This window comes from Ictalurus punctatus, chromosome 4 (assembly GCF_001660625.3).
Source record: "Ictalurus punctatus breed USDA103 chromosome 4, Coco_2.0, whole genome shotgun sequence".
NCBI classification, from domain to species: domain Eukaryota; kingdom Metazoa; phylum Chordata; class Actinopteri; order Siluriformes; family Ictaluridae; genus Ictalurus; species Ictalurus punctatus.
The window spans coordinates 3,546,559-3,565,237 of record NC_071284.1 but is presented as its reverse complement, the minus strand read 5'-3'; the positions used below and the strand labels follow the sequence as shown (position 1 = coordinate 3,565,237).

The 18,679-nt window shown below is 38.8% G+C and overlaps 1 protein-coding gene across 1 annotated transcript in view; it reads left to right on the top strand.

Moving 5' to 3' along the window:
* iqsec3b (IQ motif and Sec7 domain ArfGEF 3b) overlaps window positions 1-18,679 on the top strand; it is a 39,934-nt gene that overhangs the window by 1,266 nt on the left and 19,989 nt on the right. Inside the window, exons 2-3 of the mRNA XM_053677838.1 lie at window positions 4,368-4,451; window positions 14,330-14,450. Coding sequence (XP_053533813.1) covers window positions 4,368-4,451; window positions 14,330-14,450 — 205 coding nt within the window. The remainder of the gene's footprint in view (window positions 1-4,367; window positions 4,452-14,329; window positions 14,451-18,679) is intronic.

Genomic DNA, 18,679 nt, shown 5'->3' with positions numbered 1-18,679 from the left:
CAAAGAGAAATCTGAGGACTCACATCCCCCTGTTAGTAAAAAATCAATAAAAAGCTCCTCAGCTAGGTTTTACTGTCTGCTGTTCACACTATAAGACTCATTCTTCTGTGACTAAAAATAAGCAACACATTATTCCCTAAAAAAAATAAAATAAGCTGCATGTGTTCAGATTGAGGAGTTTGCATGTTCTCCCTGTGCTTCGGGGATTTCCTCCGGGTACTCCAGTTTCCTCCTACAGTCCAAAGACATGCGTTGTAGTCTGATGGGCATCTCTAAATTGTCTGTAGTGTGTGAATGGGTGTGAGTGTGTGTGCGATTGTGCCCTGTGATAGGTTGGCAATCTGTCCAGGGTATCCCCTACCTTGTGTCCCGAGTCCCCGGGGATAGGCTCCAGGCTCCCTGTGACCCTGTGTAGGATAAGCGTGTATGGAAAAAGGGGTGGATGGATATTTAGATTGAGGAAATATATATATATATATATATATATATATATATATATATATATATATATATATATATATATATAAAAGTGATTTGCCGTGATTTGACCCAAAGCGGACTTACTTTTACTGTACTGAAGTGGAAGTGGATTATTTTCCTAACAGCACACCCTCTAAGTGTTTTTATTTCTCATACTATATCTCCCCTGAGTTTCCATCAGAGAATCCATCAAAGTGTTTCATGTCTCTTATACCACAGCGATTTTCCTGAAATTACATTTTTTCAATTAAACAAATCATGACATTTGATCTGTTTATAGTTACATTTAACGTTGCGGAACGTCCACGAAACAAGTTCCTGTCATCCGTATGTCATAACAGCTATAAACAGTCATTCTCTCTCTTGTCTTTCTTTCTTTCGGTCGAAGTTAATAACGCAACAAACACGAAATCATGTTACAGAGAAATCATAAACTCCTCTGTCCTGAAGCATTTGTTCTTTTTCAGCTAACCTCTGATTTATAGGCTAGATGATATATCAAAAACCATATGCTTTTCTATGTTAATTAACAACACGTCATTCATCAGTACACTGTTACACTCAGATTATGTGAAACACCCCAATTCAACCCAAATTACAATGCATTGGAACAAGCGCCTTAAAATAACCCTGTGATTTGCATCTGGAGTAAATCAACCCCTTCTGACCAATCAGCATCGAGCATTCAGTCGTGCTGTGGTATAGAGTATATCACAATATGATTTGTATCACAATATCTATATCTGGTAAGACAGCAGTAAAAATCTTATAATCTATGGTCTAAATCTGGGTTTATTTAATGTCTAAACAAATTTAACTTGGAAGAGCATGGAAAAAAAATATTTCAGTGTACCAGTGTTTTCAGTGACGTACATGTTCCTGTAAGTCCTTTGTAAGGGTTCTACATTGAACCATTAAGGGTTCCCCTAGCAAAGAACCGTTAAAACGTCTAAGACTTTACATGTGAATACACACAAACATGCAGTACGTTGCTGCTCACAAACAGATCGTTACTCTTGAGTAATACATTTCTATCTTCTCTGCGTAGTTTGTATTTTATCTGAACATTTTGGTCAGCGACTGGCGAACTCATGGGTTTCGTCACGGTGAGGATAAATGAAAGTACGTGTTAGATTTATGACTTGCTGTGTTTACTGTAGAGAGCTGTCGCTGTTGCGGTCGTAATGAACCTGGCGTGCCAGATGGAATGCTTTAATACGGCACGTGTCTGAGGATGGAAAGCTGTCACGTTAATGTGAAGCTCCAGTAAACAAGAGTACTTCCTTTTTTCTCACAAGTGCACTTAAAGGCATGCGGACAAAAATATGAACATAGAAATGCACGCACACACACGCACACACACACACACACACACACACACACAAATAGACTTCAGCATACTGTGCATTAAGTGAAGCATTAAAGTCAAATTCCCATAGAGGATGTAGAGCTGATCCGCCAGCTGCCTCCTAATCCACTCTAGAGATTTTGTGCGTGCGTGTGTGTGTGTGTGAGAGAGCGATAGAGAGATATTTAGAAAGAGAGAGAGAGAGAGAGAAACAGAAACGCTACGTATATTAGAACCACTCATCTGCCCCAGTGCACCTCTCATACTGCATTTGTACTCTGGATCTCTCTCGGTTCATGTGTGTGCGTGTGTGTGTGTGAGAGTGTGTATCTGTGCGTGTATATTTATGTGCATAATTAACATTTCTCTAAGGAAAGGAGAAGCTCAATGTTTGTGTGAGGCTATTTCCAAGCAGAACACTAGCTGTAGGTGTATGAGATGTTACATTTGGCTAATTACTAAAAACAGTGATTTATAATAATTCCAAGCAAGAGATCTCTCTAGAAACAGCCTCTGTAATTCTATTGAAGCGCTCCGGTTATGCGACTGAGCTCTGCCTGTTTTTCTTAAAAGGCAACTAACAAGGAAGAAGAAGCCTTTATTTATACATTACAGCACAGTGGAACTCCTTTCTTCGCATATCCCAGCCTGAAAGTAAGTTGGGGTCAGAGCAGAGGGTCAGCCCTGATACAGAGCAGAGACAGTTAGGAGCCTTGCTCAAGGGCCCAACAGTGGCAGCTTGGCAGCGTTTGAACCCCCAACCTTCTTACCATTAACCCAGAGATATACCGATGAGCCACACGGGTTCAACAGAAAAAGCGTGTGCTGGTTTGCGGGAAGTGGAAGTCTTATCGATGTTTTATTTTCTATAAATTTTTTATTATAACTGCCATTCACAGAACATTACAACCTGCTCCCTGGCTTTCTTATTCATAGTTAATATGTGCTTTATAAGCACTTTTGTGGAATTATTTCTGACCTTTAGTTTAGGACAAAGGAAAGCTTAGGAAGCAACCAAAGTTTTGTATGAGAAAAATGTTCAACCAGCATAAATAAAATGACATTTTACTAATTATACGTCACAACATGTTCTTGGCTTGTAATCTCAGTAATCTCAGTAATCTCTGATGTGCTTAAATGGTATCTCTATGATATTACAAAAACATGCAAAAAAAAAAAAAAACAACTCTAATGCTCGATTAACAAAAAAGTAATAACGCACGTTGAATTCAAATAGTTGTCTTTCTGATCATATATTTGTTTCTTTTTTTGATCTGTAATAATGTAGTTTCCAAATATTTTAATGTTTTTAAGCAACGCACTGCCACTATTTAATGAAACCGGGCCGTTTTCAGAGTTAAAACATCGCGTGAACGTTTGTTTACGCTGGGGAAATTCCTCGTATTCAGAATCAGGTTATGCCGAGACTTAAGTTGAGTCACCTGGATGCGGTTGCCAGAATGTTCTTGTGAAGACGCACCGAGACAGGGTTTTTGTACAGCATCTAGACCACCAACTTTTAACACAAGCTCTTGCATTTAATCCTGAATAAAATCAAGGGATAGAAAATGCTGAAGAATGAATTGAGGTTTTTTATTTTTAGTTGTTTTTTTTTGTAAGAGACAATTTAAAAATGAAAAACAAAAAGAGACTAATAGGATGTTCGTATGAGATGCATTGAAAATATGTGGTTTAATTGAACAATATGGCTTCTATACTCTTAGAATAGCACTTGATCCAGCACATCTATATTGTGCTCCGACAGTTCATCGGGAACTTTAATGAAGGTCAGAATTACGTGTGATTGAAACACACCTCTGCTTTCACCAAACTCTGCCCAGAGCATACAAATCCTGCTCAAATGTCTGATTAGTGTTTTAATCAGTAGTTACATCTGAGGTTTGAATACTGATGTGTGCAGTTTCTGTTTTAACTTCTCACTTGTTTAAGCACATGAAATGCAGCTCTAAATATGTCCTATTCTTTTATAAATGGTGTCTCAGAGCCAGACGATGTCTTTTTGAGGTCAGTATGTGATTACTTATGGATGCATATTCAGTAATGCTAAACTGGAAGCAAGATTATCCTCATAACTCCAGTGCAACACCCTCAGACGCCAAATATAGACATGGTTGATTGACTACATTGTGGTAGTGGAGATAGATATTCTGTACATTTCATTTCTATGTTTTAATATACTGCATACTAGAGCCAATGGACTGCATTTCTGAATCGGTAAACAAAGGTAATTCAAATAACATAATAGTCCTAGGAATATAAAAAATAAAATGATGCTGCAGGGTGGATTTATAGAAAAATAATAAGTGCTTGTTGGTTAGTAATGATTCTCAGCTTTTACACATAATTAACAGCTTTGCATTGGGAAAGAGCTGCCAAAACCAACAGTATGTTAGTGGGTATAATGAGGTTTCAGTGCTTCGGCAGCAGTGTAAATATAAAATATGCCACTATGGACGCTGATGTAATAAAAGATGCGTGCTAATGATATTAATTAGAAACGTCCACTTCTCTTTTACAGAAGCCAGACTGTCCTGCACCAGTTTTGCTGCCCCGCCCCTGAAGCCCCTGAAGCTCCTGAAGGCGATCCCATTGGCTGCTCAAGGTGAGGATGTGGCAGGAGACATTCATTTAATTCATTTTAGAGATTTTATTTACATGAGAATCCAATGACAATCCAACGTCAGATTAGACAGTCAGAAATTTGCCACGTGTTGAATGCAGTTGCAAGGTTTTATTAAAAAGAAAAGCATGCAGCAAACAATCTAAAAAGGGAAAACCCAGTATTATTCAAACAGTGGTGCAAATCCGAAAAGCTAGCAGTGAACAAAGGGCTAGCAGTGAGATTACGCAATGGATGAGTTAAAATCTGGGTTTTATAAAGGGACTGAGTAATAATGAACAGGTTTGTTAGTTAGTAATGTGGTGGTTGTGATGGGAGATGGGAGTACGTATCATGTGATAGATCATGTGGTGGAGTTTGTAGTGTATTCTCTTGCTAGGAAAGAGTGTGATGTGAAAGTAGCAGGTGACTCAGTGGAATTGAATAATTAAAGTAAATGAGAAGCTGAAGTACAGAATGATGCCATTACAATTGTTGATCCATATCGGTGGTAGAGAAAGAGAGTGTAAATTTTGAATGCGTATATATCTTCTAAATGCGAATTCTGTCATTGTTTTGACGCGCCCTAGCTTATAGATAACCTTAAGGCTGACATATTCATACTAAAAGCCATAAAACTTCCATTTCGATATTACGGGGGGCTGTAAATTTCCACCAAGCTCAAAGTGTCTCAAAGCAGCTTTACAGAAACATATAAACACAAGATACAGATTTTAAGCGTGTGAATTTATCCCTATTGAGCAAGCCCGTGGTGACGGTGGCGATGAAAAACTCCCTGAGATGTTAAGAGGAAGATACCTTGAGAGGAACCGGACTCAGAAGGGAACCCGTCCTCATCTGGGTAACATCAGATAGTGTGAGAGTAAAAGAAACTTCATTATGTTTGTTTGTCCAAGAACCTATAGCAGGCCTAGTGCTACGTTCAGTAAAATCTTGTGACTCTGTATTCCTGACTTCAAACTAGGAAAAAAACAAAACAAAGACCAAAGCCCCAAAAACTATGAAATATTTACTCTGAAACTCTGGAAGGTTTCCTCAACCCCGAGTTCAGCACGTGATGTCTCACAGCATCAACAGTACTTTTAAATAAGTTGTATGCTGTGTATACTAGTATTTGCTTTAGATCAATCAACATACAGATATGTTAGCGTGCTAAATAAATCGATAACATTGACTATACGGTTCAATGTTTTCAGGACGTACATAAATATACATCACTCATTGCTAGCATTACCAGCCTAGATTTTGTAAAAAGGATGAACGTGGACCTTACAGGACACCATGTTAAAAGTTTTTAAGTCTGTCCGTTACATGGGTTCGTGTTGGGGTAATGTGAAAAGCTGCACACATGTCCAACAGAAACAAATCAGAACCGAATCCACATTCCCAGTCAAGCAGTGGGTCATTAAACATTTTCTTCAGCGCTGATTTTGGAACACGACTCTTCTTTTTCAGTTGATTTCGGGAGAGAAGACGAAGGATAGCTCAGGCTGTGAGTAAAATATAATCTGACATTGCAAAGGCAAAAGGGCTTGTGCTAGTAAGCCTACTATGGTGAATTTATCTGAAAAGAAAGAGGGCGAGACAGTATGCGTTCGTGTGTTTATCCGGGAAAAAAGAATACACTAAAGCATGCCAAGAGAACAGAATATAAACAGAGAGGCGATGAGAGAGACAGAATGTGTGTGTATGCTTTTGGGAAAGAGAAGGAGTGTGTTTTAGAGCGAGCAAGAATATTAAGTCAAGAGAGAGAGAGAGAGAGGATTAAGAAGAAAAACATGCTCTCACACAGTAATTCTGCCAGGATTACGTGCCTTTACCAGTAGAACATCATCACTGCTTTAATAAACACAAAGTTTTAATAACTGACAGAATGGTTCTTGCAAGAACATTGCAAGAACGTTTGTTCAATCCGAATCCGATGTGTTCGAGCACGTTTTTACATAATTCTCAGAAACTTTCCAGCAACGTTGCTGCAACCTTTTAACCAGACACTTTGTGACTAACATTGTGTGAAAAAAAAATAAAAAAATTGTGAGGCTAACCGTCATTACACGTTTTCAGGACATCACAGGAACATTATTTCGGTACAGCCTGACCTTCTTGAATTATGGTCAATTTTATACAGAAAACATTGCGTTCTGATTGACATTTTTCCTCGTTTAATTAACACTTTTACTAGTTAATTACTTAATTACGATTTTTTTTTTATTCCTGAACCTTCTACCCACAGACAGCAAACCTGTTACACTGTGTTAAAGGGCAAATTCATAGCAATTTCTATCATTTCGTTTCATTCTATAACAAGACGTAACACTTAATTAAATAAACTTAAATAAACTGTGACGCTCTTCCTGTAGAACCCCACGTCGAGTAACGGAGGCATGGCCGTAACTGGCTATGAGGTCTCTAAGGTTCGGACCTTGGTGGTTTCAGAAGGGCTTGTTTACTCTGTTAACTGTCGCTGTCAGATTCGATAAGGAAACAGTCGCGTCCTGATAGCGTGGTTGCAAAACGTAGTCTACTATGCGGGGGAAAAACATGCCTTGATGATTGTCCTCACAACAGCTGTGGAGAGACTTTAGGTTTGCCCATAGACTTATTCGCAGTTTATAATAAGCTCCATTCTTCTGGGAAATTTCCTCTAGATTTTGGAGCTGTGGCTGTGGAGCAGGTCAGGCACTGATGTTTTAGGTGAGGAGATCTGGGGTGCAGTCGTGTTCCAGTCCATCCTAATGGGGTTCAGTGAGGTTGAGGTCAGGGATCTGTGCAGGACACTCGGGTTCTTCCACTATAACCTTGGCTTTGTGTACAGGGGCACTGTCATGCTGGAACAGGTTTGGGCTAGGCCTCTTAGGTCCACTTTAATGTTACAGTGTGCAATTCTATACAATTGTGTGCTTCAAACTGTGTGGCAACAATTTGGGGAAGAACCACATATGGATGTGATGGTCATACGTTTGACCATATAGGGGCAGTGGTGGCTTGGTGGTTAAGGCTCGGGGTTACTGATCATACAGTCAAGGGTTCAAGCCCCAAAACTACCAAGCTGCCCCGTTGGGCCCTTGAGCAAGGCCCTTAACCCTCTCTGCTCCAGTGGCACTGTTTCATGGCTGACCCCAACTTCCTGGCATGTAGGGGTATGTGAAGAAAAGAATTTCACTGTGCTGTAATGTATATGTGACCAAGAATAAAGACCTATATAATAATCATTATTTATGCGAGTGTTTATGTAAAATGCAAACCTCTTTTGTTGTTGTTGATGGTGGTGTTAGTGTTTAGACTACTCATATCAGCTTGCTAGATGCAGTAGCGTTAGCTGATTAAGCTGCAAGCTACTTTAAATGAATGCTTAATTTTAGGTTGTATTGGTAATGTTACTTATAACATGCTATAAGCAGGATACCGTTCATTGCTAACTATTATGTCATCATGTATCATGTAATATACAGTCATTCAGAAATCAGTAAGTAACTTAAGCTGTATCGTAAACCAAATCTAATTGGACCTCACTAAAATTTCGATTTCCGTTAGGGCCGTGATCAGAGGTACAGGGCACTGGAGGGTTGCTGCTTCAAAACCGTGGCAGGATGCTGGGAACGTTGACTTCAGACATATCAGACACAGTCGTGCACTTAGCTTTTATCTGAGAGACATTGTGCTGTGTAAAACCTTTCATCTTTACCTCAGCACGGCAGCCTCTGAAAAGCAAGCATGTTGAGTGGAGCTGCTGTTATTATTAGAAAATAGGTTGTACTGTATATTCGGTTTAACGTCCTTAAAAATAGTGTATTATGTACCGCTGTGGCTTGTTAGTTCTGTACAGTATTTTGCAGTATATTAAAGGCAGTGCATTTCCTGTGAGTGTGAGTGTGTGTGTGTGTGTGTGTGAGAGAGAGAGAGAGAGAGAGAGAGAGAGAGAGAGAGAGTAAGTGTGTGTTTCAGGTAATAGAGTACTTACTGGCTGTTGTGCTGACAAAGTACCCAGTCAGCAGAGTGTGCTTTATTGCAATAAAAGTCTCTTCACATTTGCTTTCAGAGGAAAAGTGGCGTGTAGGGAGGTTTCTCCGAGCAGTTTTGCTGAGCAAAGTGCACAGACGAAGGAGACCTTCACTCCTATGACACTCATACATGCTTTATAATGCAGAGAATTACATAATAACGTGCGCGTGCATGTAAGGAAATGTAATGTTTCTCGTTAGGAATATTCTGCCAGTGGAAATATCATTACTCCGGCTCATGTCCGTGCCTGTCTTAAAAATCGTCAGTGTTACACTAAGTGAAACGCCATGATGCATTATATCATTGTCAGGCTGTGAGTCAAACATTATTACTGTAAAGGACAGCCTTGAAATCTTCGTCTGTCGGTTTAAACAGACAAGTTCCTGCCTGGTTTAGATCTCACTTGACAGACAGAGATAATGGAGATTCTTCAGCCTTTTGTGTCCGAGACGGTTCTGCTTTAGGCCCTTTTTTGTTCTGACTTTACAACACAGGTGTCAAACTCAAGGCCCAAGATCCATATATGACCCGTTGTCTTGGTTCATTGGGCTCCTGTGAATATACTACTATATACTATTTTTACAGTACAATACAGCAGTAATAATTCTAGAATTCGCAGCAGACCACAGGTAATTGCTTTAAGACTACACAGGAAGCCGGGCTTCCACTAAAATTTCATTAAAACACATCAGTGAGATGCTTACTAACGTGTCTATATCATTCATCAATCTTGGTGGAATTCAATCCAATTCTGAAATGTCTCACTGCAGTATTGCACTGTTCGTTTATTAAACTCAAACTCTTTTCAGCAGACAGCGCATCCTTCATGAAAATGTCCTATGAAGCTCCTGACACATTGCTAACGTGTTTGTGTACTCGCTATTTTAATGGGACGAATGATTAATGCGGCTGTGGATCAGGTGGTAGAGCGGGTTGTCCACTAATCGTAGTGTTGGCGGTTCGATTCCCGGCCCACGTGACTCCACATGCCGTAGTGTCCTCGGGCAAGACACTGAACCCCAAGTTGTTCCCGATGGCAAGTTAGCGCCTTGCATGGCAGCTCTGCTACCATTGGTGTGTGTGTGAAAGGGTGAATGAGACACAGTGTAAAGCACTTTGGATAAAAGTGCTATATAAGCGCAGACCATTTACCGTTAATGCTCATTAGACAATAGGTGGATCAGCAGTTAGCTCCAGGTTCGGGGGTTCAAGTCCCACCTCTGCCCTGTGTGCCGGAGTTTGCATGTTCTCCCCGTGCTTCTAGGGTTTCTTTCAGGTACTCCGGTTTCCTCCCCCGGTCCAAAGACATGTGTTGTACACTGATTGGCATGTCTAGCTTGCCTGTATTGTGTGAATGGATGTGTGATTGTTCCCTGTGACATGTTGGCACCCCATCCAGGGTGTCCCCAGCCTTAGAGTCCCCTGGGATAGGCTCCAGGCGACGCTCTTTACCCTGTTAAGCGGTACAGAAAATGGATGGACAACAGGCTTTTAAGACGTCATTTTGAGCCACGCATGGCTTCACTGGGGATGAATGGTTTGTGGGCGGGTGAAAAAAAAAGGGGAAAAAAAACATCTTGAGGTTTATTAGACAGTGCACTTTTTGCTCGTCCCGCCTGGATGCACAGCTTCTCATTCTGATGATTGGTCTACCTCTGAAAGGGGCGGAACCTCTTAACCAGCTGCCAATCAGTAAATCAGGAATGAATATGACTGGCATGTCAGTAGGTGTAGTTTGTAAATATTATAAATAAACTATAAGTATAAAGCTCTGTTGGATTATTTGCATTCAGTTCTGAAATTTGCTGTTTATAAGTCTAGCTGTCACTTCCTTCTTCAGCTAGTAGCTCAGCTGTTTTTTGGCACAAAATGGCCGACACTGCTAATGTTGACCTGATTTTAGAAAAGTCTTTTGATGCTCGTACTTCTGAAGAGAGACTGAAAATTAAAACAGATTTTGATTTAAAAGTCAGGGAGCCACAAAAAAAAGAGTCCTTTTAGCTGTCTTGGTGCAGTAAAATCGATTGGAAGTGTTTATTATCAGTCTTCGAATCCAAATCCCAGTGGATGAGCGATAATTCGTGGGACATACATATATATACCACATACTGTACACATACAGTTTTTGTTACTCCTTAGATCTTATTCCTATTTTTAATTTCATGGTCAGTTATTGGTGTTAATCAACAGAATAGATAATGTTACATAAATAAATTAATAGCCTTAATAGCCTTAGTTGCTTTGACATGCAAACAGAACTCACTCTTCTTTCTATACTGATGATACACAATTATACTTATAGTTTCCTTAGATTCATCAGTACAGCTACACAAAATGAAAGATTGTGTTAAAGATGTAATGGTGTAGGTGATTAGAAATTTACCAGGAAAAGAGAGTCAGTGCATTTGATCTACATTGGCTGCATACAGAGGTGGGAAGGAACTAGAGTTGGGGCACACGAGTCCGGTTATGAATGAACAAGGACTTGTCACGCATTCGGGTAAATTTGTACTCGAGCTTGACACGGACTCGAACATTTTGGACTAATTTTCGAGTACAGTTGAGTCCGCGTCATGTGTAACATGAAAAGAAAGATAAAAACTGAATAACAAAATAAAATTAAGATAACAAGAACTACTACTACTTCTACTACTACTACTACTACTACTACTACTAATACTTCTACTACTGCTTCTACTACTACTACTACTACTACTACCACTTCTACTACTGCTGCTACTACTACTACTACTACTTCTACTACTACTACTACTTCTACTACTACTTCTACTACTGCTACTACTACTACTACTACTGCTACTACTAGTACTACTACTACTTCTACTTCTACTACTGCTACTACTACTACTACTGCTGCTACTACTACTACTACTATTATTACTGCTGCTACTACTACTACTACTACTACTACTACTACTACTGCTACTACTACTACTACTACTACTTCTACTACTACTGCTACTTCTACTAGTACTACTACTGCTGCTACTACTACTACTACTGCTACTACTACTACTACTACTTCTACTAATGCTACTACTACTACTACTACTACTACTGCTGCTACTACTACTTCTACTACTGCTGCTTCTACTACTACTACTACTACTAATAATAATAATAATAATAGTAATAATATTAATAATAATAACAATGATAGTCGTGTAACTGTTAGGATTTCTCTGCTGCGCACTGTGAGAAATCCCTGGTTTTAATGAAAGGCTCAGTTGGGGAATTGTTTCTGTGAAGATCTTGATAGCGCAGCGACCGTATCACGCAGCACGTCATGGTGTAATTAAGCAGTGTTAATTAGCTCTGAGGAAGCAGTGGGCTTTGATTCAGTACTGATTAAAAGACTGTAAATGTAGGTCAATCAGTTTTCACAAGTCACTGAATTCTGCAGTAGTGGGTTGGTCTAGAAAGGACTAGATTAACTCGAATTAGCTTTAGCAGGCGTTTCTGGGCTCTGGCAGGTTATGCGACAGTTTCATTATTAATGGTGCCTCTGTGTTAGTTTGATGGATGACGCACAGATTTTCGGTATCATTTGAACTGCAGCAGGAGAGACAAACTGAGAGCAAGCACAAGCCATTTGAGCTTACTGAAGTAGAGAATACACAATCTATAATCCTGTCAATCTCAATGAAGGCATTCACTCCGGTATTGAGTACCAGAAAATCAGAAAAATTACCCAGGATATATGCAAATTCTAATCCTTTACAGTACACATGGGGTGAAAACTACGTATACTATATATATATATATATATATATATATATATATATATATACTTTTAAAAGTTCCAAGTCGCAACAGTACTATTAAAGATATTAAAGTCGAACACAGATTATTATCCATTTCTGTTTGCCTCCTTCAAAGGAAAAAAAACAAACATTCTTATGCAGAAAAAAAATTAAAAGGATTAACGTTGAATTTTTTTTTTCCTGTACTGCTCTAATTATATGCTCATTAGAATGAACTGTGAGATTTTTTATAAACATTGGATTTGGTTACAAATGACTCCAAAAACTAATTTAAGGAAATTATGCACTGTTTTTGGGAATCAGTCTTTATACCATTCTGTCTAGCATCTATCTTGATTTCTAACGCTTTTAGTGAGCTTTACCTTTCAACCACAATATTTTCCCCCATTTTCTTTTTCTCCCGAATTTTTTTTTTAGATACTATAATATTTGCGCTTTTATTTGAGAAAGGAATTTTTATATTTCTACCACCTCTGTTCTACATTTAAAGCTCTTAATTTGTTCTCACCAATGTATAATGCGCATGCTGTACATTTCCCTCATAGCCACAAATGATTTTTCAGACTTCTTGCGTAATTTTTTCCCAACCTGCGAATTAGCTCTTCCCCATGAAGCTTTTCCTTAAAATTAAATCAAGGGCTTGCCAATGCTTTTATTGGAAATTCAATTTGCCTTGCAGTCAGCAGACAGATTTACACCAAGTTCCTTTTAAAAATGCATCCTAAATGTGTGTTCCCACACGTTTAATAGATCAGTAGGTAGGAAAACACAATGATCTCCCCATGAGACAAAGGTTCAAATAAACCCCTAACAATAACATGATATATACAATGGAAAATATTTTGAGCCTGATAGTCATAAATAGTTCTGGATAAACACGTTAATTTGCCATCTCTGAAAATGTGTCTAAATTTAGCAGTCCACCCACATTAATTATCTCACTGCTGAGATCTACAGTAAGCACACAGGACTGACATTTTGATAGATTTAATATGATGTGCTTTTATATTTTCCCAAAACATGAACTTTAACATGGAACATTGTGGTTACAACAGATTGTCAAACGGTGGTACTGGGCTTAATACTGGATATCTCCAGAGTAAGTAATGCATGAGAGAGCTTTGAGTCAGAACTAAGACTTGCCTCTGTTTTGGGCAAATCCCTCAGAGCAGCTCTTAAATCCAGATATTAATTCTACCAGTGTGCATAATTCCAGTATTAACTCCTCACTATGTGTGATTAATTCTCCTCTGAAAAGGGCCCTTGTGTAGTTATACAGCCTAAATATAGCTACAGGACTTGATCATCTGGTGTTTTAATTTGTTGTGCTACACGTTGTAACAGTGAAATGCTATGTGTTGAAATGCTGTCAGCATCGGAGCTGTGAATGTGTCTAACATGATGAGAGCAACTTCATCACAGTAAAAAGAAGTGTCATTGTTTTATACTGTGTTTTTTTATCTTCAACTGGAGGAAAGAAGCTTCCCCAAATTTAATACCTGCTGTTCGGTCTTATTCGATAATAGACACAGTAAATGAGTAAATCGCATTGTGGATGCTAAATGAATCAGAACTTACGATTAATCAAAGTGTGAACTGAGACCTGATTCTGTTTTGGCCAAATCCCATCCTGTTGGGATCATTCTACCAGTGTGTTTAATTTCAGTATTAACTCCTCACTTCATGTGATTAAGTCTCCTCTGAATTCACTCTGAATACAACCCTTGTACTGTATAGTCTAAATCAGGTGTGTCCAATCTTATATGGAAAGGGCCGGTGTGGGTGCAGGTTTTCATTCCAATCAAGCAGGAGCCACACCTGATTCCACCTGTTTAATCAGCTGATCATGGTTTTCAATAGACTCAGGTGTGGCTTCTGCGTGGTTGGGATGAAAACCTGCACCCATACCGGCCCTTTCCGGATAAGATTGGACACCCCTGGTCTAAATATAGCTACAGAAATTCAACAAGACAGTGCTTGAGCTCATCAGACTTTGACACAATCATAATCTTTTGGTGATTTCATGTGTTTTGTCCTACATTGCGTAATCAAAAGTCTTTGTCCACTCAGCAGTTCAGTCCATCCGGTTGAAGGAGAGGATGAGAAAGACCAGAAGGACGCTGCTCAGTTGAGCCCTACATCCTGTTCACACACGCCGGACTATAAGCTCTCTCCTGATCTCAAACAAAAACAGGTATACTACCCATGAACCTAGCTGGTATCGGCTCCTTTTAGAGGCTTCTGAGTTCTAGGTATTAACTGGGTAAGTGTGTGGTACTATGAGGCTCTAAAGTACACTGAGGCCCTGATCTACTAAGATGCCAAATAAACAGTAGCGCAGTGACATAAATTACATTTGTTGCAAGTGATTTACAAAAAGTAACTGTGTGAATAATGTCATGTGCAAAGTAGACGGAGGAAACAACACATACTGTACATGTTCTTGATAGCCACAGTAAATTTACATAATAAAGAGGCTCCCTGAAACTAAACTTCATGTTTATCGCAGATTAAAGGGGACGAGGCACTTCAAAAAGACTTTTAAAAATACGAAATGAATGCAAAATAAAAGAGTGTATTATGTTAATTAGACACTGATGAAATGCTCGTGGCGTCGTAGGTCAGAGTGTGAGTAACACGAGATCATAATTTTGACAAACATTCTGATTATGTTGAGATACTAAGACCTAATTTAAATAATCGGTCTTATAATAAACTGTCATTTTGTCAAAAATATGTTTCTCCAAATTTAATACCTGCTATTCAGTCGTATCAGTTTACATTAGAGTTATTCAAATTGTGGCGTGCAGGTGAGGGGCGAGATGGAAAATATATATATTTTTAAAATAAATACAGTCCCCAACAAAACTATTGGAACGGCAAGACCAGTTCATTTGTCCAAAGATATTTGGGTTTGAGATCAAAAGATGGATATAAGATGAGAGTTTAGGATTTTAGCTTTTATTTCCTGTTGTTTACATCTATATATGTTAAACAACATAAAACATAGAGCCTTTTGTATCAGACTACCCAATTTTTAGGCGCACAAAAGTATAAGAACGGATCAATCTTGACATCACCAAATTGTCGGTTTCTTCTTTTGTATTGCTTTTCCAGGCTTTTACTGCAGCCTCTTTCAGTTGTTGTTTGTTTCAGGGGAGTTTCTCCTTTCAGTCTCCTCTTCAGGAAGTGAAATGCTTCTCAGCTGGGTTAAAGTCTGACTCGGCCAGTCTAAAACCTTCTACTTTTTTCCACTGATTTGTGTGGGAAAGATTTAATAGTTTCAGCAAGGACATTAAACATTAAAGCAATGTGTTAAAGGATTATACTGATGGTAGGACTGCGAATTATTCCTCTAGGGGTTGTCAGGTCTTTTGGATCATACGAGATATTTTTCACCTGGTTCCATGCAATTTTATTTTAGTAGCTAGATAATAATAGGCAATAAAAGCCCTGGGTAGATGGAATGACTTGGCCTGTTTTTATACGTATACACTGTGATAGTTTGAGATCTTGGGGTTATTAAAGGTCATGGGTTGGGTTTTCTCAAAAAACCAGGAAATTTCGAATACATCTGGTTTACACACACAGTATATGAGAAAATCACAGCAGTAAATTGCATTGTGGGTGATAATCATTTTGCATAAACAGAGCTTCAGGTGGAAAAGGTCTAACATTGCATGTTAATTACAGCCAATGTGCAAAACAGACGACTTTATTTATTTATTTTTTTACATGAAAGACTACTCTTTGTAGACCTTGTTAGCAAATCAGCTTGTCATTTTTTTTTTTTCGTGGGTGATTTTACACAATCACAGCTTTAATAAACCAGGGCTTGAAATTCCAAACATGTTCCAGCTGTTAGAAAGAAGAGGGCATGATTAAATACCTCATGATTAGATAAATTTTTGTAACTACAGTGTCTCCAGAAAGTCTCCACACACAGGGGACGGCGTTTGCCAGTACCACGTCAGTTGTGTCGAGTGTGATGTGCTCGGCCTGTTTCTTGTTAAAGTCCATCACAAGCTTGCGACAGCTTCCTAATCCAGCCATGAGGACGATTTCGATACGTTCTTCTTTTGTCAAAGGCTAGCTGGTTCTTAAAGGCTAGCTGGAAAAAAGCAAATAATAAATAATAATAATAATAAAGTAAGTATGAAAAATTTTGGAAGACATTTTGATAAAAAACTGGATTAACATGGTGAGAGAAAAAACAACCTCAAAATTTTACTGTAACACCACTTTCACTGACCTTACTAGTTAAGCAAGTAAATTTGAACAGTTTCAGTAATTACACTGTTTCTGTGAAGTACATGGTCAGAACACAGTAAGATTCTATAAGACTCTACAGCTCTCCTCTATATATATAAAGTTGCTCGTTTGTGTGTACAGGGTGTTAAATTGTGTGTGAAGGTAGTGGGTGTGAGGTGGTTATTACCGTCATGTGGAAAGTAGGGGGCGGAAACACGATTTAAATGAGATTCTTGCATGTGCTAATTATTCTGCGTAGTCATGCTGAGTTTGGATCTCGTGGAAGAGTAAAACTGAAACCTGCCACATGTATGCAAAACGACGTGTCGTTTATATAACACTGATGAAAGGCTGTGAAAAAAATCTACGATGTCTACGCGAAAGCAAAGACTGTAGCCATGAGTGTGTTCTTTTGATCACATACATATCTAAATGAATGCTTTTTCACAAGCTCTTTAAATGCTGTCGAGCTCAGCGAGGAATGAAATTTCGGCAGGTTTACTGTATATTCACGTACTGTATTCGAAACCGTTATTGTTTCTATAGTATGCAAGTTTTCTGTGAGGTAAATGTAAAACTTATTTAGCATTTATGGAAGGAGTCTCCAGTGTCGGTGTAAAGGTGTAACTTCAAAAGAGAGTCTTCAGGAAAGAAGAGTTCACGCTTTCCATTTCTCTGTAATATTCCAAGCTGCAATTTTGAATTGTCTTATTAATGTCAGGAGCGAGAAAATAAAACAGAGATTGTTGATGGAACGAATGTTTATAACTTTAACCTAAGCGCTGACAGGAAGGAACTTGCTTCTCGGATGTTCCACAACATAAAGTGTAACTATGAACAGATAAAACATGCCATTTTTAATCAAATAGAAAATTGTACTCAGTGACAAATTGTTGTGGTATAATAGGAATAAAAGATGATAAAAGGATGTGCTGTTATAGGAAAATAATGAACTGCAACTCTGCCACCATGTTGTTGATTATATTATGTTCCTATAGCAGCATGTTGCATCATTTTTTATTTCTTACTGTACATATTGTTGTATCTTCCACTCTGAGGTCATATTAAGGAATCGTCTCTAAAATGCTGTTAATATTCTAAGATAACAACACTTTCAGTTTTAGTAAATCACACTGTGGGTCTAAAATAATAGATTTACTTTTACTCATCCATGTATTTTACACTTTTTTATAGAAACATCCCAAATATGGCCAGTGCTGTAACTCCCTGCAGTTCTCGCCTGGTTTCCCACTGAAGCTAAGCTGGGTTGAGCCTGGCCAGTACCTGGATGGGAGACCCCTTGAGGAAAACTGATGTTGCTGCTGGAAGTGGTATTAGTGAGGCCAGCAGGGGGCGCTCACCCTGTGGTCTGTGTGGGGCTTAATGCCCCAGTATAGTGATGGGGACACTATACTGTGAAAACAGTCCTTTGTATGAGCTGTTAAACTGAGGTCCTGACTCTCTGTGGTCATTAAAAGTCCCAGGACACTTCTCATAAAAAAGTAGGGGTGTAACCCCCGGTGTCCTGGTGAAATTCCCCCATTGGCCCTTCTCTATCATGGCCCACTAATAATCCCCATCTCTGAACTGGCTACATCACTCTCTTCTCCATTAATAACTGGTATGTGGTGGGAGTTCTGGTGCACTATGGCTGCTGTCGCTTCATCCAGGTGGATGCTACACACTAGTGGTGGTAGAGGAGATCCCCCCCATACTATGTAAAGCACTTTGAGTGTCTAGAAAAGCGCTATATAAATGTAACTGCACGTTTATTGAGTTAAGACCTGCTAAATTGTCCGCATGAAAGACGGAATCCTCCATAATAATCTTCTATATCTTTTTGTGAGTGTTTTCAATTTTTACACACACATATATTTCAGGGTTTTGTTTTTTTTTACCCAAATTAATTATCCACTTCATTGGAGTTTGAACTTAAAGAGAAAGGGTTACACGCTGCTGTACGTGGGAGGCTTTGCTAAAATCAGCTTGCTGTTAATAAAGGTTGGTGATCAAGCATGTTTCCATGGTAACAAGTGAAAAAGTAAAGTAAATAACCTTTTCAGTGCGAAGGAGTGTGAATGTATTATGTGTTCATCCTGGTATGCTGCCACAAAATCATCACTTTATCTCTGTGTCTATTTTTTCTCTCTCTCTCTCTCTCTCTCTCACTCT